The sequence below is a fragment of the Geospiza fortis genome, unplaced genomic scaffold, assembly GCF_000277835.1.
Source record: "Geospiza fortis unplaced genomic scaffold, GeoFor_1.0 scaffold84, whole genome shotgun sequence".
NCBI classification, from domain to species: Eukaryota; Metazoa; Chordata; class Aves; order Passeriformes; family Thraupidae; genus Geospiza; species Geospiza fortis.
In genome coordinates this window covers 3097735-3121039 of record NW_005054363.1, presented here as the reverse complement: position 1 = coordinate 3121039, position 23305 = coordinate 3097735, and the positions used below count along the sequence as shown (strand labels likewise).

The 23305-nt window shown below is 40.0% G+C and overlaps 1 protein-coding gene across 1 annotated transcript in view; it reads right to left on the bottom strand.

Moving 5' to 3' along the window:
• Positions 1 to 23305, bottom strand: part of PCCA (propionyl-CoA carboxylase subunit alpha) — a 201998-nt gene that overhangs the window by 8032 nt on the left and 170661 nt on the right. Inside the window, exon 17 of the mRNA XM_031059546.1 lies at positions 8128 to 8268. Within this exon, the coding sequence (XP_030915406.1) occupies positions 8128 to 8268 (141 nt within the window). The remainder of the gene's footprint in view (positions 1 to 8127; positions 8269 to 23305) is intronic.

Genomic DNA, 23305 nt, shown 5'->3' with positions numbered 1-23305 from the left:
CTCTTTCCCCTGAGACTTTTATCTTCAAGCTTATAGTTTGCTTTGTTGTGCTAATGATTTAAACCACTTCTTATTTCTGATTAAAGCCCCCAATATCCTTCATAAGAAGTTAGATCCACTTTATTCAGAATGATTTAAAGAAACAGAAGCCTTTTTAAAGTTGTGTTTGTAAGCCATGCTGAGCTCCCACTTCCTCTTTGGAGGCATAACAGAGCATCCTCCATCTTAGGCACCTCACTACCATCTGGATTTCTGCTTCTGACAAACTCTGGGGACTGGGAAAGATTTGGTGGGGGAGAAAGGAGAGAAAAGACTTTATTTATTAAAAAAATAAAATTAAAAAAACCCACCAACAACAAAACCCCAACTTGCCTCCCAATCCTAAATCCTCCAAAAACAAAGATTGTAGGTGCTGCTTAGACACCAGGCATTTAGCACAGAGTGGTGTTGCTCACTAATGTTGTTTGATTTGGAATAAAAGCATGAAAATGATGTGCAAAGGCCTAAAATTGGAGATGTAAAGGATGACTGCACAGTATTCCATTTCTCAATTTCATCCTTCAGAGCCACAAAATGGGGGTGATACAGTTACTGGATGAGATTTACAGTAACAGCTGTGGTCTTCCCACACAAGGGAGGACCTTCTAATGGGCTAAGGTCTGTTTTGAACAGACGGGGAGTAGCAAAACAAGGTTCCCTATTAAGGGTGTGCAGTAATATTCCTGATAAAGAAAATGAGTAGTGGTAGTCAGATTGCTTTAAAAGACCTAAATCTCTTTTCACAGTTAAAAAAAAATACTAAGGCTATTTTAGAAAGTGCTAACTGCTAAATAAATGAAAGACATGGAAATGTAAGGGTTTGTTTTTTCCTTAATCTCCTCCCCACAAACTGTAAAGAATGCATAGGAACCAGTGCCAGGGGCATATGGCTTTCTCCTGTGCTGAACATTCATACAAAAGACAGGTTCATCAGTCATTGGAGTATCTGGATAAAAAATTAGCTCCTGATGGATGGTATTTAGAGCTTACCTGCTGCTAGTACATTACCAGAGAAGCACAGGTTTTGAAACCCACATGACATTAGAAACTGCAGACCATGAAATACCCCACGTGCAGGCGCGCTCATAATGTACGCCAGGTTATACAAAATAAGAAATAAGCTATTTAAACCCTCTGCCTAAAATTGGGCCCGCTGCAAGGAACCCTGGGTCAGCCCTACACAGGCCAATTAATGCACAGCATCTGCTGTATAGAAGCCGTGCATGAAGCACTTCCGAATGATTTCAGCAATTAAAAGAAAACTGTTTCCTGCCTGTTTTGACAGCAACTGTTTCAATGCAAGAGTGAGCACCAAATCATTGTGTGCAGCTGAAAAAATTAAGTCTCTTTTTTTTATCTTGTGAAAAGGAGGTGGGAGGGATGAAGATTTCTTACGGAATCGGATCGTTCTTTTGTTGTCCGACATTCTGTGTTTTTCTGCCAAATTAGACAGAAGGCTCCGAGGGTTTACGGGGCCCTCTACAGTATCACCTTCTGCTGCACTGTGGCTCCCTAAAAAGACGGATCAATATCAACCCTGCTGATTTGCCTACAAAAGTGAAAATCCCTCAATTACATTTTTAAGACCATTATATTTAGAACACAGGTGCTCTGATGCGGAACATTTTAAGGCTCTTGGAGCTGAAGTGGAAAAAAACAATGACAGCCCGAAGCAAATACGAGCTTAGATTTGGTTGAAGTGAAGTGAGAGTTGTGTTTTATTGGTATCTCCTTCCTCATCTTTGGGAAGACACCAGTAAACACCACTCACAATTTCCACTGTACTGAAGCTTAAGTCCCTGTTGAGCCTTTTAAGTGAAAAGGGACAATGCAAGATAGTGCCATGTGAAAGAGAGTTATCCTCTCTTGCAGCCTTCTGCAAAATAACTGCAAACATGCACCTTGTTTGTGCTTGTGCAAAATCACTGAGCAGTGAATTAAATATATGTTCACTATTTATGAAGATACTGGGAATTTTGTTTGTTTATTTGTTGTTTAAATTTAGTCCATGCTGGTATCATTCCCTTCCCAGACATTTTTCTCTCTGACTTATTGGCAATCTGGCAGCCAGCATCCAACAAGAAAACAAATCAAGAAGAATTGGATAAGCAACAATTGCAATTCCTTGGCATTGTCCATTACCATGTAAAATAATTAGTGCAAGTTTTCTCTTCTTTCCAAATTAACTTTGAAACCAGAGCTACAGAACTGCAAATATAATTAGCAGCAATTAATAGTACTTGACAAATCATTACTAAACTTTTTTTGCCACACTCCTTTAACAAATGAAGCTGAACATAGCACATCCCACATCTTCTGACCTCTGACTGAAGGTCACTGATGTCCCCCTGACAGCAATCAGCACTGGTCATTGCACTCCCACTTATCCAAAACACACTGCCCCAACTGCCTCTGCCATCCCAGGGTGCTGGGCAAGTGATATTCAGGCCGAGCACTTGTGGGGCTATTCCTCTGCTAACTCAGCCTAATCTGTACCAATCAACTTTTTTAGTAACAGCTAAAAAGTTGTTTATTACTTGAAAAGGCAAAGCACACCAAAATAATAATTTAAAAATTGTATGAATTCTTCTCAAAGGATTGGTAACATTTTTTCTCCTAGGAGGAAACTCTGATAATATTCATTATTTCTAACTTATCATAATAGGATTTCCTTCTTAATTGCACTGTACTGAAACAAAAATCTCAGACTGTGCAATTGCATGAAATATATAGTAAAATTTTTTCAAGTTAAATATAAAAAAATACATTATGAAATACTGTTATAGTTAATTTTTTTAAAAATGTAACTACAATTATTACTCATGGCCCCATGTAATAAAGACGGTGAAGTATTTAATTACATTTACTCTGAGTATTGTACAACCATGAACATTTCCTGTTTACCAACAGGGCTTTTTCCTCCAGAAGATAAACCCCAAGAAAATTGTCAAATACATAGAATCATAAAAACTATGTAAGTTTTGTGACCATATTTTGTCAAGTTTGCAAATTCCCTTCAACTGACAAGTGGAGTTTGTATTTGCTCTGAAGAACAGGAGTGAGGAAAGGAGGGAAAGGGAAAGAAAAAGGAAAGACAACAAAAGAAAAAAAACATTCATACACAAGAGAAAAGTGGTATTTGAATTAAATAATATCTTACTAAATCATTGATACCATAATTATCCAACTGAATGTGAAACTTAAGCAAATATATTTTTTCTGTTTTAACCTGGATGTTGTTTCTCTGCTATAAATTCCAATTAGTATGAGATTTGAAAAGAGATTTTTTTTTAGGATTTTGAGGTCTGAATGGCAAATACAACTTTAAGCAACACACAACTGCCTGATGGCAACAGGTAAGGTTAAAACATCACCTTTTCTTTCAGATGAAGAATGAATGTGACAAATAGAATTTAGAAAGCTCTTTTGTTTTGCTTTTTTAGTAGTGAGCATTTCAGCAGTAGAGGTCAAACAAAACATATTTTCCCATGGCAAAACTTACCAAGGCTTGTGAGATGGAAAATTGTGAATAAAGATTTTCTTAAAAACTATTCTTCTAAAGAATAACAAGAGAAATTTAAATAAAATGCATGCAGCTGAACTGAAAGATGAATGCAGTTTAAAACTTTTTTCTTTAATTACTTTTAAAAGGTGGAAACACAGTAGTGTCTTTCCTAAGTTATACAACTAAAAAAGCAGCCTTCAAGGTACCCAATTTTGAAATTACTGAGACAATTAGCATCTACATTTAACAGCTGCCATTCATATGAAAAAATTCATCCCATGCAGTATTAATGGCCATAGCTACACTAGCTGAAATCATAAGGAATTTTTATATGAGAAAAGTACATATAAAAATGGCTTGAATTGTGATAACTTATAAAACCTGGAGTAATCTTAATCTATTGGAAAGAGAGGCAATTTAGAAACTTTGGTGAAAATAATTAATCGTCTTCTTTTGGCTGTAGTCCTCAAAGACTCAGTAACATTGGGGTGCTCACCCAGGGGTGCTTTCCTTTTACATATTTAAGTGTGGAGGGGAATCATTAAAGTGATTTAGGCTGCCAGCTATTAGGCATTGGCTTATTGACCAATGCCTAGCTTACTAACAACACCTGTCCTGGCTAAGGTTATTAAAAAGGAAAAACAACCAAAAGAAGCATACAGCTAAAAGAAAAACACCTTCATATTCCTGACAGACAGAAAACTGAAAAAGCAAAAGCTATGTTCAAAGGTGAAAATATAGCAAAGGCTGCAAGGCAATCAGGACAGCTAAGATCTTTCTTTGTTGCTGTGGACAGTCCAGACTACCAAATTTGGAATCAGTGGTGGGAACACTTTGGGTGTGTTTGCTTTAGGAACAACAACACTGCTTTACCTGTGCACCTATTAGGATTTCTAGAGCTCTCCCCTCTCCTGCACTTTCAGTGCACAGAATCCTACGTGCACAAAAACCACACCAAACAACTCAATACAAAGTAGTATTTTCAAGTGCCCATCCATGTCCTGCCCTCTGAGTAAATAAAGGAATTTGTGCAGCTTTATTAGTTTTTATGGCACTGTCTTTGTGGATAGCTATGGTGAGATTAGAACCATGTGCAGTGCCTTCTCCACACTGTGGCATAAAAATCCTGCTGTGTGCTACTAGGGCTGGCTTGTGCTGCCACCAGGGTTAGTGAAAACAGAGTGAATTACTTGCCTGGACTCTTGAAGTCCAGTGGTTTCTCTGGCCTATGGCACCATGGGGGACCAAAAAGTAATTAATTCTCCCAAATACAAATTTCATCCTAATGCACACAATCATTAACAACTACTTAGAAAACAAATATACAAACATTCCCCAATAAGGGATATATTTCCTATATAAATTGGACAGTGTTACGAGGAATGCAATCTAAATTTAAATCTTCTTACCCTAAATAATATTAACCTTCTTTCTAGTCAGCCAGATTTCTGTTTCATTGTTTATGTTGCTTTCTGCTTCTGAGTGCCTTCATTGTGCTTCCAGGAATAACTGAGTGACAACTAATTACAGTCTTCTGATCACATGAAGGAAAATAAAGAAAGTAGAAAGTAACTAAAAACCTAAAGAAATTGGCAGCATCACAAGTTCTGCCTCTCTCTAAATGACAAACAGCACTTCCCCACTGTGTTACTAAAATCTACAGATCATCTTACAGACAAAAGAAAATAAATTCCTTGCATATGCAATATCTTTTGGCAAAAAATGAATTGAAAACTGCTTATCAGACCAGCTGGATAGAGGATGCTCACGCAATCTCCTATCAGGCTTCACCAGACCAAAGCATTTCTCAGCAACAGCAGCCGAAAGAGAACACTATGCTTCAAGTAAAAACAATGACACATCGAGGGGGGAACACTTACCCAGGGATGAGCACTGCCCCCTCGTTTGGCTGCAGAAACACGGAGAGGGACTAACAAACACCATGTGTTTTACCTGGCCGGGCGCGGTGCCCTGGAGCTGAACCGTGGGCAATAAACACGGGTTTGCGAGCACGGCCAGGCACACAAAGATGAGGTGAGCCTCTCTCGGTGCTTTTTCACCATTTGTAAAGTTACACCTGAAGGGAGGGGGATGGCAGCTCAGCTCCCCATGCTCCTGACCGCTCTGACAGCATCTCTGTGAGCACAGGGACTGTGCTGCACTAGCACTGTAGTGCCCAGCTCACAGCTCAGGGCAAGCAGCCTCAGAGCAGCTATAACCTGACAGCTTTATTGCTAGCAGCAGCAACACCTGAGGGGAAGGATGGACAACTACCTCACCTTCTCCCATTTTTCAGCTGTGCTGTTTTCACACACCGTGCAAATCTGAACTGCCAAACCCAGCGGCAAGCACACAGAATAGGAGCTACTTAAATTCCCATTTCTCCAGCGCACTAAAGAAATCAGACTTTTCCCAAGCAGTGCAACAAAAAGAGCTGCATTTATCAAGGAGCTACAGTTCCCTGCCCATCATGCCTTCAGCAGCTGTAGTGGGTGAGCTGGTTTGTGACAGACAGCCAAGAGGAGTAATCTGAATCCCACCATCCCGCTGCTAATTCAGAGCCGAGAGCTGATGTTACCCTCATTCGCTGGCTGCCTCGCTTTTTTTCTAACGTTTTGACACTAGTCCTGAAAAGGAAGGATTTAAGCTAAACCCTTTTCAAGAACGCAAATGTGTTTTTTGCAATTAAAGCCACACAATTAGCAATGACAAGCTCAGGTCAGCAGAACATAGATTATGCTGTTCAAATGCTCTGCCACTCAGTGCCTCCAGCAAAAAGCTGCAGGAGAGGAGAAGGGAAAAAAGAAATCTCACACACATTATTTAACGACTTGTGCTCTGATGCACAGCACCACTTGTAGATTTGTGGAGGGAGGTTCATTTATTTATTTACTTAAAATCCCTTAGGCTCTGGCCTCCTTCTCCACTGATTATATTCTTTCAAGACAACAAGAACTATTCTTCAGGGCAAGAAGGCTGGTAACATTTAGAATTAACTTCCCAAAAATAAATATTAAACAAATGTTTAAAGTCTTAAAATCCTTTACTTAAAAATGTTTCCCTTAATTCTTCACAAAAAGTATTTGCTTACAATCTTCCTCATTCAGCCACTTGTTTTGCCCTTGACAAAGAAAGCAGATTCCTCTGTCCATGTCATGACATAAAGAATATTTTAATTGAATATTGTTCATTTGTTTTAAAGTATCTGAACTGTGTGTGTATAGATCATAGACAAGAGAGCTAAGTGTAGAAGCTAAAAGAATTTTTTATTTCTTACCAGCTTAACTTAGATCTGTTTCCTCTGAAATGTCTCTATTTCATTACTACAAACATTAGCACCTACAGATCTTCTATATTAATATGATGACTCTGTTTTCACTGAACACAGACAGAAACAACCATGTACTTTAAAACCAAAGGTGGTATAATAGCAAAATGTAAGCAAATATACCACTTTGCCAGCATGATCGATGACTGCCACGTAATAAGTGCAATCCTGATTTTGAATTTCAGATCTTGATCCCATTTTTGAATCATCTTTCAAGAAAATCTAGGTTTCATTGCCATAAATTATGAACCCTGTGAATGAAGCTTCCTTTTGTATCTAAGTGCTACATACATGTTTATGGCATCATTTCACTGAAGACAGTACTTTAAAATGAATATGCACCATCTGATTCAAATACTCCTGTGTCTGCTCTCACTACCTGGTTTTCAGTGGTTATGAGACGTAAGGGCCACGACCTTAGAAATAACATATGATACAATGTGGTAGAATTTCATATAAAGCTGAGTTCAAGTCAGTGTTTATACACAACTTTAAAACAAAAATGTGTTTCCAACTCAATGTGAGGTAAGGAGGACTGGAAATCCCCAGACCAGCAACAGCATAATCCCTAGCCATTCTGTATGGAAAGTTCATTTCTTCTCCAAGACAAGAAGACTACCACATGAGCCAGGAAATTCCCAGCATAGAATTCCCAACTCATGTGTTTTGCAAAATGATAACACATGGCTTCTTAAAAAAACAAAACAAAAAAAAAAAAACCAACAACAACAACAACAACAACAGGTAAAGTTAAATATCTGTCCCATGTCCCCTTTTTTTCAAGTAATATTTTTATTACTTCAGGGCAGAAAATCAACAATTTCCTCCTGCTAGCACTAACAGCTTTTAGATATAAATAGATAGATACATACATACATACACACACACACGCTTACGTGAATTTACTTACCATTTTCTCCCTTGTACTTGTCCTGCCCCTCAAGGTATTTGGGATACAAAACCAAGCTATCTCTTTGAGTTTCTGCTGTGAACTTGTACCAGGCTGATTTTTTTTTCTTTTAAAGCCAGTGTAATTTGAATTGGTTTTCCTTCTTAGTTTTTAAAATTCAAACTAAAAACAGCACACATCTTTCAGCACACTTTATTCTACAGGTGATTAAAAAAAAAAAGAAACAAAACCAAGACAACAAAAAACCTCACACCAAACCGTGTGACCTGTAGTTTCAGTTGCACCAAGGTGAAATTTCTGTGGCATATATAATGAAAATGCAGATATATAGATCACATTTCTTACCATGTCCCCAGGCTTGACAGAAACTGCCACCACTGTTCCAGGCATGGGAGATCTCAAAATGCTGGAGGTGTCCTCTGCTGCTTTCTCTGGCATGTACTTGCTCAGCTCCGCAGCAACCTTCGTCAGGATTTGCAATTTGTACTAAAGAATAGGAAGAGGACTGGTTTAGAAAACTGTACCTTGGTGAATTCCAGTCAATAACCTGCATTATTTTATGGCATGTTTTTATGTAATATATCTGTTAGCTGTTCTTCACAGGAGTGTCTAAAAAACACTGTTTGAAATCTTTATTCAGTTTCATTTTCATGATGTAGAAAGAAAAATATGCAACCCCAGTCTGCAGCAAAGGGCACATAAAACCAAAGAATCAAGTACAGTAAGAAGATGTCAGACTCATTTTAAAATTGGGGGTAGAGAGGAGAGATTCAAATTTAAAAACCAAAACGTCCTTATGCTTGCTGTACATTATCTTTGGTGGAGAAGGAATATTGAGGGATTCCTTTCCAGTGCAGTGATGAACTGGAAATTGACCTTTTGGGAAAGGCTGGCAGACTGTCAATGACACGACTGATCTTAAACATTATGTTTACCTTTTAAACATTTACCATGTATTTAATGTTTGAAGTTAGTAATTTGCTCAGATTTTGCAATTAAAACCTATTAATTCCATTTCAATTCTGATTTTTTATGCATAAGCAGAACAATAAAACATCGTTGTATTGAATATGCTTTATCTGCAATAAAACCCATTCAGCAGCCATTACCTATCTGGAGAAAGTATTGTTTTCTCTAGTATGTTCTATATGGATTAAAATCAGAGGGGAATATGAAGACCCTCAGGTGAGAGCCTCCCTTTAAACGAAACCCTTCGGAAGGCAAACAAATATTGCCTAAAGTGATTTCGGCCCCAGAGCTTTTAGTCTTTAAAACCTTGCCATTACTTGGCGAGCTCCCTGCCCTCAGACGGACGGACGGACGGCCGGCCGGCACCCGGGAGGGAGCGCACGGAGCCAGTAGATGGCAGCAGGTCTCTGTGCGACACTCGCGCCTCGCCAGGGCACACCGAGCGAAGGCCAGCACCGCACTTCATCAATAATTTAAACAAAGGTTTTAATAATAAGCATCCGACGGACGGCATTTACAATTCAAATGCGTATTTTGCTGATCTAAAGTTCAACACCTTGCTTGGAACAGTATGTTTTCCTCCAAAACAATTAGCTATTGTTTTATTAACAATAAAATGTCTTTACTTTTCATTTTTACATGGACAGAAAAAATCCGATATCCTTCTGGTGAAGGTAAAGGGGGACTCTACCTTCTGCTTCTGTAGGAAGCAGAACAAGGTATTAGAAATACATGCAAAAGGTGATTAACTCTGAAGTGACATCTTCAAAATGCAGCTTTCAAAGCCGAATTAAAACAATGTAACAGAGGATAATCATCCTCCGTAAATGGTGTGTGGGCACACAACATTTGTGAGATGAACAGTGTAGCCAGTCACTCGGAAATACTCCTTCTAACCAGAAACAGAGGCAAACAGTTACGTGAACCGATCCTGCCACCACAGCCCAGTAAGTGTAGTAAAACACCACAGCAATGCTCCCTGGAGCTGGAAGTAGCATCCCAAAATTTGACGACCATTCCCAGCCATGTGCCTCGGTCACAAATGCCGTGGCAGGGGGAAACCAGCACCATTTTTAATGCAGAAAGCAGCTTTAACCCCAAGGCTCCCACAGGCATCACCATGGCCAGCGAGGCTGTGGCACTCAGGATTTCCACCCCAAAGCACAGCCAGCCCTCTCCCAGCTCAAGGCACCGCGTCCAGGCTGATCACAGCTCCCTTTCCAGGCTGATACAGCCCTCTTCCAGGTGCATGTGTGCGAGCACACACGGACACACGCTCTGTGTGCAGGGACACGGCGGGCGATGCCCATAGGAGAATTGGTGACATAAGCTGCAAATAGAATTGCAGCAGTGTGACAAGTCAAATAATAACATCTTATGCATGTTTCTTTACTCTTGAGTGTCTGTTTTGCAATCAAGACATACAAGTGTCTGCCAGTTTCTGAAGGATATGATCCTTAAGTGAAATTACTGTGCAAATAAAAGCTTTTTACTCCTATTAAAATTCATCTGAGTCATAAGTGGCAAGGAAAAAAAGCTTGCAGAGTGTATTCTGCTGTCAATCTAATAAACATTCTGTGTAGAGGGACTATTTATCAAAGATAAATTGTACTTAAAAGTCCTTCATTAAATCTATGGGGGGGAATATAATTACAACAAATTGCACAGTTTCAGTATCCATGGTTGGTGTCTTCTTTGTACTCAAGAGTTTGAAATTTTTTTTTGAAGAAATAAAAAAAGGAAGAATGCAGAAATAAGTTATATTTGTGTACTGTATTGTTGCCTCTTGCAAGAGACTATTTTGATATGATTTCAAAGGATTAGGTTCAGATGCCATTTCGTTTTCTTAAGCTACATTAACACTCCTGAGCTGCCCAATTTCAAAATTTAAACTTGAAGAGAAAGCCAGACCTTCTGCATTAATCTAGGGTACAGTATTTCACAGGGGTTGAAATACAGAATTCCCTATGTGCTTCACAACATTCAGCAGTGGGGGAAAAACACATTCCTCAGTATGCTGCACTTTAAAGCTCAGTTCTCCACATCAAGCTAAAATATCCCTACCAAACATTGTTTTTACTATCTTTATAATTTTCATATCTTTTAGATTCCTTTCTCTGCAGGACTCCTGCTTTGCTTGGAGTGAGATGTAAGAGTCAGTACTCTCAAAGCTTTAAAACGCAGGTCTTTGTTATTGATGAGCTGTTCCTTTTCCTTTGTATTTGTTTATTGTTCTTTAGTCTGTTTGGGGGATAAGCAAGTTACTGTAATCAAAAAGTAAAAAATAACAACAGTAAACTTCTGGGGAAAGGCCTTTTTTGGTACAGTTGGTTCACAAATGACCTTTCAGAATATAAAAAGACATAGCGCAAAGAAAGGTTCCTTCTCTAAGATTACCTTTGATGTATTTCTGCTGCTGGCTGGACCCCACTAAATACCTGCATAAATATCCCTTTGTGATGCTGCTCCTTATCCCTGGAGAGGAGTTGTGGAGTGGGGTGCAGGGTGCTGTTCACCCAACCCAGGTGCAGCTCAGTGAGAGCACAGGACTCTCTGGAAGACCTCGTCAAACAATGCCCACCAGTGGTGCCACAACAAAGACAATTAAGAAAATACCATGTATTTTCATTACATGACAAACGCTACTGCTATGCCTTTGATTTAGCGAGAACAATGCTGAACATAGGAAGCAGAAGTTTTGATATGCTGCTAACCAAGTGCGGATGAGGTTCTGATTTTCTTCCTTTATGCTCAGGAGGAGGAGGAGAAGATGGGAGAAAGAAGGGGGTGTAAATTGGGGAAGGTTGTTAAGTTTGGGTTATAAATAGGGACCAGGAGGTTTCCACTGGCCTAAACCAGAACAAACATTTGTTAGAGTCATAAATAGATTGCAGGTGGACTCTGAGAGCAGGGAAATCTGCTAGCCATCAGATCTGTGCTGATGAGTACTTGTCACCAGCCACTGCTCCGCTCCACAGGGTTTCAAAGCCCAATTCTGCCAGCCTAAGTCAATAAAGCAGTACCAAAAGGAGCCATACAGCTTTTGATGGCACAAAACAGGTGTTTCTTTTCCACCAGACCACTGGAGTCCACAGTCAGTTGACAAAAATTATAGTAGGGAAAAGTGATGTTACTTAATAGTTTTCTAAGGGTAACAGCATCCTGTCCGACCTCTCCCACTAAATTGGATGTTTATGTAAAATGCAAAATTACCTCTTACAACCAAATCTCCCAAACAAAAATAAGTACACAAAAAGGTGCAGTAATAGCAATACAGGGTGGGGGCAGGAGAGAAGAAACCAAATACAGTGAAAATTATACCTTGGGTTTTGTGGATTGTTTTTCGTCAGTACATTCCCTACTGATCTTCCAAGTCAGTAGGCAAGTAGACTGACTGCTACAAAAAAAGATGGCCAGGGCATATTTTGCCCCATCTGTGCTTCAAACAAGTTCTGTAGTTCGCACAGATATGGTTCCCTTACCATATACATCAGAATATTAGGCCTATCTTCACCAAAATGTTCAAAATTGCACTCTGTTACACCTCACATTAGTTTATTAAATATGATCTTCCCTGTACACTTGAAACTCATGTCCCCAGAAGCTGTAAATGTTCAAACTCCATTGGAGATTTTATAGAGTAATCACTACCCATATGTTACTTATGTTAGTGTTTGGACTGCTGACCAGATGTGGATTTTCAGCATGCTTTACCTAAATGTTCAACCATGTTTTTCAAATGTCTGTCATTCCTGTGGTCAGAAGGGTGAAAATCTTACGTAGCTCAGATTTCAGTAGAGAAATTGTCTGCTCTGTGTCTTCATTATTTTCACTAGCCTCACAGTCTGGGGTTTGGAACCAGTGAAATGTATTAACTGTGGTCACATAATTTCCCTTCAGCATTCCTAATCCACGTCCCGCCTCAAGTCACTTCACTGTTGTCACCTGTGGTTTGACGTCATCAATTCACTCGAGTACATTATTCTGTATTCAGGGGAAGCAATCCCGAGCAATGTTCCAGTTCCAAACACAAAGAGCACGCTGCCTTTTTTATTAACCATTATACACATCAACATCATGACCATACCCTTGCTTAGATTTCCACCACAGCATCTAAGGAGGAAATATTTATTCCATATTACTCAACGATGTCAGACACCACCTTCTTTGAGAGTCAAGGACTCCTTACTGAACAAGGAGATAAAGGACATTTTGCAAATCACTTTTTTCCCCCGAGCTCAGAGTTCTAGAGCTAATTTGCTTCCACAGGGTGGTGGTGAGGATTGGCATTAACACCTGCACAAAATAAGAGCACTCTTAGTCTGATGGAGGAGCAAACACAAACTGCCACAGAGACAGCTAATGAAAAAAATAACAAAAATAAAAATACGAAGTCACAAAAATCATAAGCCTCTAGCAGCAGCAAAAGGGAAAGAAAACCGAGAGGAGCCTCACCACCACGTAGTACACACTCCAGCAGCAGAAACTTAATTAGACTCGCAATTCAGCCGCACTTCCCACTTTCCATTCCTTGTGTGATACGTAATTAACACTCTAGAGAAACCTACCGAGGGTTAAAGCCATGCAAAAAGCAGCTTCCCTCCGCTGCGTTCGGAGGCCGGGCGGGCAGAGCCGAGGACCGAGAGGAGCCTCACCACCACGTAGTACACACTCCAGCAGCAGAAACTTAATTAGACTCGCAATTCAGCCGCACTTCCCACTTTCCATTCCTTGTGTGATACGTAATTAACACTCTAGAGAAACCTACCGAGGGTTAAAGCCATGCAAAAAGCAGCTTCCCTCCGCTGCGTTCGGAGGCCGGGCGGGCAGAGCCGAGGGCGGCAAGGCCGGGAGCGGAAGGACAGACAGACAGACGGGGAGCCGGCGATGTCCTCCCGCCCGGCCGGGAGCCGCAGCTGCCGCCGCCGCCGGAGCAGCGCGGTCGCACAATGCTTTGACAACTCCATCAGCGCAGTCTCAAGGTAGCTGTCAATCAGGATGCATCATTTAATACAACAGCACACTAAGGATTTTCTCCTACAACCCACATGACAGCGTATCTACAGCTCTATTTATATCAGCGCCCAGTTGTGTTTACAATGCTGTTGTAATTAGAAAAGATGCAACAGGCAGCGATATTATTCAGATTCCCATTTTGCCGTGCTGCCGTGTAAAGTGCGATCTTGCTTCACAGAGTCATGCTAAATGACAAAAGCGCTATTTTCTTCAGTCTCTGTGCTCAGACAGCACTTCATTTGCAGCTATCTATAATTAGATTAATGGTGTAGTGCCGTACAAAGCAGGCCCACTTCACATCAGATAGCATATGAATTAGGACAAACACTTATTTCAATTCCAGGCAGAGAAAGCAGTGACTGGGGTATTTAGCATACCCTTTATGGTGGAATGAGATGTTAATTGTGTACCATTACCTCTAAACTGCTTGCTTGTTGTATAAATCACTGTGCTAATTGATGCAGAGATAGAAACGTAGCCACAGGCAAGAAAGCAACGGAATGAGAGCTGAAGATGGTGGATAAAGGATTATCGGGTAAAACCATATGGAGATGAGATTCCTTTGAAACCTGCCCACAAGCAGTACTACTATGAACTACAGGGGGAAAAGTGCTGCACGGGTGCCTAAGGAAAAAAATAGATATTTTTTAAATTATTATATAGTTTACATCATCGTCTCAGAACAGAATCTTAGAAGCAAATCCAAGCCAAGCAGAAAACTGAAGAATAAATGTGTGTAATGAACTTCAACACGTGCTTCCAAAGGACAAGTAGCAGGCTGAGCCTGGCCTGGGAACTGCCCGAATTTGGGGAGCTTGAGTTAATAAGTAACACTTGCAAACTATGTAAAGCAGATGTTCCCCTGCTTTACATAGCCCAGCCAAGGACTAGAAATGCGGGCTCCCCAAACAGAAAACGTCTGTGCAAAACTAAAATATAATAAAATAAATAAATAAATAGAAAAACCAACCAAGACATTCAAGTGGCTACTGATAAGCTAAATGTCCTCATAAGGATAAGGAGGAAGAAGGGAAGCAGCTTTTCACACCTGTAGTAAAACTTATTCATATTCTGGCCCGTGCATATGCAGACAAGAAAACTCATCTAAACTGCCCTCTATGTACTGCGCAAACAAGAGGAGAATCTCTCAGATGTAACAAGTAGCTGTGTCAGCAGCAGGACTATCAAGGCCTGCTATTTCTCAGATGGGGTTTGCAGTTGTTTGCCATGTCAAACACCATTACAGCCCTGGGGGTACTCCCAGCTGCACTCCCCAGTCTGCATTCTCTCATCTTAAAACACTCGACTTTAACCAAAGCCTCTGACCACACTCCCCACCACACAGAGTTACAGCTTCCTCCTCCACCTGGACACATTTTATTCAAGAAACAGGTTGGACCATAATGATTTTTGGATTCTTCCTTCTCTGATATGCTTGGCTGAAGTCCATCAGCTGAGTCAAAGGTACTGCAAAGCCAGAGAACAAACACACACATGGAGTCTTAGCATGCCTGCCTCAGCCTTAGTTTCCTAAAAATAGCATTAAAAAGGAACACGAGCTACAATAGCACCTTGAACACCACATTCAAGGACAAGCCAAGTTGGTGATATGCTCACCTTTGAGCCACTGCTTATTCCCCCACAGACACTGCAGATCTGTTTGGCATCATTTCTATTCTGCAAAAGAGTGTCTCTAGTATATGTGCTGCAGTCAACACCACTGCACTCTAAACCTAAACCCCACCTTTCCCCTCTGCCTTCCAAATTTTTGTATGAACTTTTTTTTTTAAAGTTTCTTATACAGATAACTTAGCTGAATTTGTACACAGCTAAGAGTTAGCTTCACACTTTGATGACTAAAAAAATGCTAGCAACTAAAATACTACACAAATGTCCTGTTCTAAGAAAATGTATTTCCTTCTCTTGCAACACGATACCTGAGAGCAAGTGCTGACTTTCAGCCACAAGCTCTAAGATCTCAGTACAGTGAAATAAACTTCCAAAAAGTACAAGATATCTTCCCCTTGAGTGTTCAATCCCCTCTACTCCAGTGTTTGATATTGCCTTAGCTTGAAAGAGCAAAGAGAATGCATTATGTCTGCTAGACACCTCACTCTCTGAAGGTTCATTAAAAAGAGTGAGATGCTGGATTTTCCAACCTTATTTTTAATTTTCTTTTGGAACTACTTGTTTTTTCGACTCATGGCACCTAATTATTACTTGGGGTGAGAGGGATTAAAGTTTTAATTATTACTTGGGGTGGGAGTGTTGCAGCAGTGCCTATTGATCTCAGATCCCAAAGAAATACACATAACAGATATATATGTAGATGTGTATCCATGTATATAAAGGGAGGGCTTAGGGGTGGACAGTTACCCATTACAAACAAGCAGGACTAATGTACAAATTACTGCTTGCAAAAATCAAGTGAATAGCAGAGGGGAATCATGTACTGGTTGATGAAGTGCTTCAGTTACTCCAAGAGGAACCTTTAGATTATTTCCAACACAATAAACCAAACAGGAGTAAGCAGGGTGATGGCAAAGATATTTTGAAACTACAATAGTGTTCCACAGTTTTAGATATCAGTCACCAGGATTGGATATCCTCCTTTATCACTAAAGCTTACAGCTTTAAGGAAACACTAGCTATATCTGCACAACCAAAGGGACCTAAGAAATAGAAACAAATGGTAGTAGAAAAATGCCCCTGTGTTGACTACTTTGAAATAACACCTCCCAAGTGTGCAGCCGGTTGACGCAAATGGAAATGCATTGAGGAAAAGAGCTGTGAAGCTGTGTAACACTCCTGTTCCTAATCATTAATCACTTTTTTTAGGCCATTTAAACTAGCCCATTAGAGCCTGCAGCAAAATGCCAACACTCCCATCACTTGCATGTCAACAGTGCTGGTGTTAACAGGAGAAAATATATGGTTTCTATGACTGTGCCCCACTTCTACAGCATTTGCTACTTTTAATTGAAAGAGGCAGTTAAACACAAGGTAAATCATTCAGTTAGCTAAGCTGTTTAATAACACATAATTGATAATGTCAATGTGTTACAGTGACATAATGCATCACTTTCATCACCCTTATGCTTCAAATACAGTCAACTTATACTTCAAACATTTACTTTACATCTGCTATTTAATGACAAAGCCGGGGAGAACTGCCCTGAGTACCACATGTGGAACTTGGGTAAAACACACAACACTGCCCCAACTCATCTGCAGGTTGGTTAGAAAGGGGTTTCTGCCAAAGCACTTGCAACTTCATGAAGATGGTTTGGTTACATTATTAGTGACTTGCTATTTGTCTCAAAACACCAGAAGTTCCTACTGTAATAATTTCCATTTCTCTGATAAAATCTGTTGAAAATGAACATGAAAATATCTGCACAAGAAAAAGCAACTACTTGTTCTCTGAAATGTGTCCCAGTCTTGCAGGCTTTTGCCTAACTTTTCACAGGTAACCAGGCCAACAGCAGCCATCAGGACTTCTTTTTAGTATAAGGCAGATCACATGCTTAAGTGTTTACAAAATAATACCCTCTAAACATGGAATATTATCTAGAGTAGGAAAAAATATATCTTCTAGCTATGTACAGACAGTATGGTTAAACATGACTAACCCTATTATATAATACTGAGGTTTTTAACATGTATTAATTTAAAAATAAATTTTATTTCTACAAGTATTTAAAATGGGCAAGAACATTTGACCTGTTTATTTTATATGACAATAAAATTGTAACCACTGACAAAAACCATACAATTAGTTCTGTATTGTGTAGCAGGGAACACCCAGACGGCTGCAAAATGGGATAGGGTTTTGGTTTCATTTTTTAAAAAAATACACCCCCTAAAAAACGCAATAAACAAACAAACAAAGCATAAATCCCTCCAAAGCAAACTAACAAAAAACCAAGCAAACCACTTAAGTGCCCACTGTTACAGGATGCATGCAGGAAAAGGTGAGGGGCAGACCCAGTGGTAGCAGGCAAGATTAAGTGTGCTGATAGTCTGAACCTCCATGTAACTACACCTATCACAGTTACCTGCATGGAACTATAATATTTGCTTGCTGTGAGATTTCAGCTGTACCACAGCCAGCATGGCTGGAAAGGCTCACTATTGTGAAAATAAAAACATGCTGCCTCATAAGTAGCCACTTGCCGTGCTCCTGTTCTTACCCATGGAAAGCAGCTGTAGAGGCAATATTATCACCTACAACTACATCTTGAAATATTTCAGAGAGAAGTTTGGTTCAGCTGTCCTGCAGTTCACTGTCTGAGGAGTTACACGGATGTCCCAACTAATAAAGGCTGCCATGAGCTGCACTGGCCATAGGTGACTACAAACTCAGTTGTATGTCTTGACACAGTAACTTGTTGGAGTAAGGGATTTCACAATAAAAAGCAAGTCCATTGATAATAAATGGCTCAAGGCTCACAAACGCAACCTGTAGAGTCTGGTTTGACTAGAAACCAAGGTAATTACTTATAAAAAGGGAAAAGCCAAAGATGTGTAAAACTGCAGTACCAATTACATAGCAAACCAAAACCTGTAAGATATTTACTACTTTGCACCCTGATTCCTTTTCGTTACCTACAAATTTGTAAGCTATTCAGTAAGTTTAGTATGGAAGTACTTTTTGAAAAGTACTCTCTGATTTGGGACATAACATAACCTCACTAGAAAAAAAAAAACAACCTATTGAGTAAAATTCATTTAAAGAAAGGTCAAGCAAATGCTGCTTCATTTGTAGGACCAATGTTTTTCCCCCTCTGGGTGGCCAGGATATAATAAATGTTTGACTCCTCTTCCCTTCAAGCTCAGCGCTACTTTTGGCACTCACTTAAATGGAGGGAAAAGCAGAGCAGAGAGAGGTCTTCATTCACTGTGAGGATGAACCTACAACCACAGAGAACATTTAGATAGACCTTAATTCCCACTGACTGCAAAAATGGTTTTAGTCTGTGCATTTCACAGGGAGAAAACTGTAGAGCAAACTGCATTCTTTCACAGCTTACTAAGTTTTCTAATGGTTGGGCAAGCACTGGTTAGAGCTTGGTCTGTTAATTTGCCTTGGAACACTTCCAAATACTACTTGGTAAGCCACAGCATCTTTCTGTTCTGTTTTGTACAGCAGGTAGCACAATGACATCTACAACTGGAGAAAAATATGTGTAGGAGGCCAGGGCCTTTTTACAGACATTTGATTCAGTATATTTTAATCCTCTCTGGATTGAAATACGCACTTAGGAAAGTTTAAATATGAAGCCCCCTGGGCAAGTCCAGATACCCTTGTAAGGCTGCTGCAAACTCAAAATTCCAAGCAGGAGTCTAGATGGTCATGAGGGGAAGCTGTGAGAAAGGAGTACATGTGTGAGAACTCAAGTCATCCAAGATGGTGCAGTTTTACATAAATGGTGTGATAATCTCTTCCATATGTCTTCCCGACAGACACTCTCTTCTCACACCATGGCAATTACACAGCCTGACTACTGATTTAGGGGGTTGAGTACCATTACTGACCAGGTTAGAGATACAGAGGCTTTAAATCCTGGATGTGATCTTGTTCTGGATTTGTTTTTGTCAGTAGTCCCACTAATTTCACTCAGTTCACGGTGTCACCCAAGATACTTTAGTTAGAACTTTGAATTCAGTAAGAACTAAGTGAATTACTACACTGCATATAAATAAGAACATATCTGCCTGGAAAAAAATTGTTTGAAAAATAAATCCCTCATTCTTACTGTCTTCTTCAGGAGGGGGCTGCTGAAAAACCACTTAATTGTACTCAACTTTTTCATTCCACAGTTTAAAAAAATTACATTTTCATTTCAGATGCAAAAAAGTAAACGAGTGACAGTAAGACAATGAAAATCCACCCAAAATCTATAGATTTTATTATAGGCAATAAAACAGGGTTTAGTTATGGTTTTTGAATTATACTGGATACTAAATCATCATGAAAGTCTCAGCCATAGCACAGCACTGGTGTGATACCTGTTTCCTACCATTAAATTTCCAATGATTGTTTCATGGCCTTAGGAAGGATACATACATTAGCAATAGATGCACATTCTCTAACCTTTGTCATTTTGAAATACATGCTGTTGCGTCCATGATTACTGGCAGAACTGTTCATGCAGGACTTAAAATGCTCTTTTATGTCACAGACTAGTGCTTTTGTAATTCAAACCTTCCATGACAACATTTGCTGCTATCTAAGGGCTAGGTTCAAAAAGACTTACATACCTAAAGTAGGACACTGAAGCAAAATTGAAGCACCTAAATCCAATCTGGCAATACAAATCCATGATCATATGTCACTTTGCAGTGAAGGTACTTGTATTCTATCTTCCTTCCTGGTTCAAAACACACATTTGGAGCTTTGCTTGGTCTGTTGCTGTACCTCCTCAGTACCACATAATACAGACACTTCCTTCTTCAGGTCCAAATGTGCCACAAAAGTCTGGAGAACAGAGCCCAGTTCTTCTCTAGGGGCCACTTCTACCTTGGAGCAGCCTTCCACTACATAAGTGGGTCTATGAGAGAGCTGGAGAGGGACTTTTTACAAGGGCCTCTAGTGACATGAGAAAGGGTGATTGATGCCTTTAAACTGAAAGAGGGTAAATTTAAATAAGATATTAGGAAGAAATTCTTTACTGTGAGGTTGGTGGGACACTGGAACAGGCTGCTGAGAAAGGCTGCAGATGCCCCATCCCTCGCAGTGTTCCAGGCCAGGTTAGACAGGATATTGAGCAAATGTGGTCTAGTGGAAAGTGTCCCTGCCCACAGCAGGAGGGTTGGAATGAGATGCTGTTTAAGGTTCCTTCCAATCAAACTATTACATGATTCTATGATTAAACAACTTTTGAGCTGTCTTAGCCCAAACCCTTAACACTCCTGTAAGAAGTGAGTCCTGGAACTCATTTATCAGTAAGCAGCAACATTGTCCAGTGGACTTGGGACTGGGGATGAAGTGCTGAATGATGCTGTATGCAATACCCTGACATGGAGAACTTCCCACTGAGGGTGGCAGAGCACTGGGACAGGCTGCCCAGGGGGCTGTGGGGTCTTCCTCTCTGGAGACATTGCAAACCCCCCTGGACACATTCCTGCGTCACCTGCTACGTGTGACCCTGACTTGTTGGGGGGTTGGATCAAATGATCCCCAGAGGTCCCATCCAACCCTAAGGATTCTGTGATCCTGTGAAATATGCTTGACAGGGCAGTAAAAGGCAATCATCCAAACTACAGCTGGACTAGAGCACCTCAGTTAATAACTCATAGCTGCTCCCACCAAAGTTATTATATTGTGTGAGCTTTGGCCATTACTTCATAATTGATTTAACCATAATTGATTTTGTCCTCACAGTAACATTATGAAATTCTTGGTTAAAGTGATTCAGTGTTCAATTTTTTAATTAAACTGAGTCTTTGTGAAGCATTCACATACTGATCACATACTGATCTCCATATTTCATCTCTGTTACTGACACAATCCTTTACATAACATGTGAAACTCTCTGACTATCCTGCTAATGAAAACAGTCAGAAAGAAAGCTAGGAATATTTCCTGAAATGCAAAGCAAACTCAAAGATAATGGACTTTGAATAAATATTTTACCAGTTCTCCACTTCACTGAGCAATCTTTTTTCTTAAGACCATGGGAAATATATTTGCAATTGCCATTGTAGGATTTCTTTTAGAGATTCATTTTCATTGAATCACAGAATGGTTTGGTTTAAAAGGGACCTTACAGATCATCTAGTTTTGGCCCCCTGCCATGGGCAGAGATTCCTCCCACCAGACCAGGGTGCCCAGATTTTACACATTCCGTCCTATCTAATTATGCATCTAAATGATGTTTATTCCTCATACCAGCATTCTTCTGAGTGTAATCCAACAGAATGATTGCTCAGACAACCTACACTAGATCTGGAGTACTACACTTGGAGCTACCACTGATTTGGATGCAAAAGCTGTTTTCCGGGGTCATCAGACTAATATCTCAGCTGGTTTAAAAGGTGAAATGCAACTTGCAGTGCACTTATTTTAATCACTAGAAAACTTTGTTGTGTTTTTTTTAACTGCCCTTCTTTGCTTAAAAAAAAACAAACCAAAACAAAAGCACTATTCACAAGACATCTGAACTTCTTAAGTCTGTTGCTAATCAGTGAATTTCTCTGCTCTGGGAGAAGACTAGGAATGATCCACTAACCACAAGGCAAAAACCAGTCAACTGGAAAGAATTTTAGTGGCAATAATACAGGTAGGGTAACACATCCATAATTAGACATCTATTTTCTACACACCAGTTCATCACACTTGGCATAAATAGCAACAGGAGTGAGTCTGTGTATCAATAATTATATAAACCTAGTCTGGGAACAGGAAAAGGAACTCAGAACAACAAAGAATGCTGCTGAGAAAGAGAAATTCCTGAGTTTTGCTGTGTAGAGTAACGTGAGGATGAAGAGAAGGAAAGGGTTTTAGGACTAGAAATAATTAGCACTGGTTTTATCCATCACAATACTCTCACTACTCAGTATAATTTTAGGAGGAAACATGCAGGTTATCTGGAAGTTTTAAAGCTTCCCAGTTTGTCTGTCAAATCTGCAAAGAAATAGAACTGAGGACATTTCACAGTGAGATAAGATCAAAGTTTAACAGATCACTCTTCTAACATTATTCACTAATAAATTTTTTAAGTGAGACACATTGCAAAATTTTTTCTTTTCTTTAAATTTTAACTATATCCAACATGGCTGAAATTTGGCTGACAATGCAATACTGGTCTGGCTAATAAAGGGGTGCTTTCATCAGCAGATGAAAACTGCAACACACCAAGCAGAGTGGTGAAAGGGCAGTCAAGCAGCTCAGCACTCTATACTTCAAAATGGACTCAATAATAAAAATATTTACAAATTTGACTACAAGGCGCTCAAAGAAGACCACTGCTGCTGTGTAAGGCAGGCAGTTATCCATTCCTGAGTGGACAAATGGGACAAGGGAAGAACAAAACTAGTTATGTGGCTTAAAGGCTAAGGAACTCAGCTGGGAAGAGGAGAAAACTGCATTCTGCCCAGCTACCTGGTCTGACATGGGAAAATGGTTCTGAAAATGGGGATCAAAATTTGCTTTCCCCATAGAATGTCTCAAGCACAGGGTTTCTCCCTCTATCTCTCTAAGGCTTGGAAATTACAACATATTGCAGGCATGGAGTAAATTTTAATTCTGTCACATGGAACTTAGCACAGAACTTCCACCCCCAGTCTTGCAGGCAAGTGCTCTCAGCAGCAAGGGGAGCTGCAAAAAGTGACCACCTCTACCTTTTACTGCTATGAATTTTCATCAGTGTGGCCACAGCTGCTGGGCTTTGGGTTGAACTCAATTCTGCCCACCCATGCTAGATGTTTTCCAAAGACTGTTCTCCCAGGAGACTTGAGCTGCACTCAAGTACTTTGTTTCAGCAGCACAGGGAGGATAAGTGATTTGATATCCAGTTCTGCAGAGCAGGGTTGC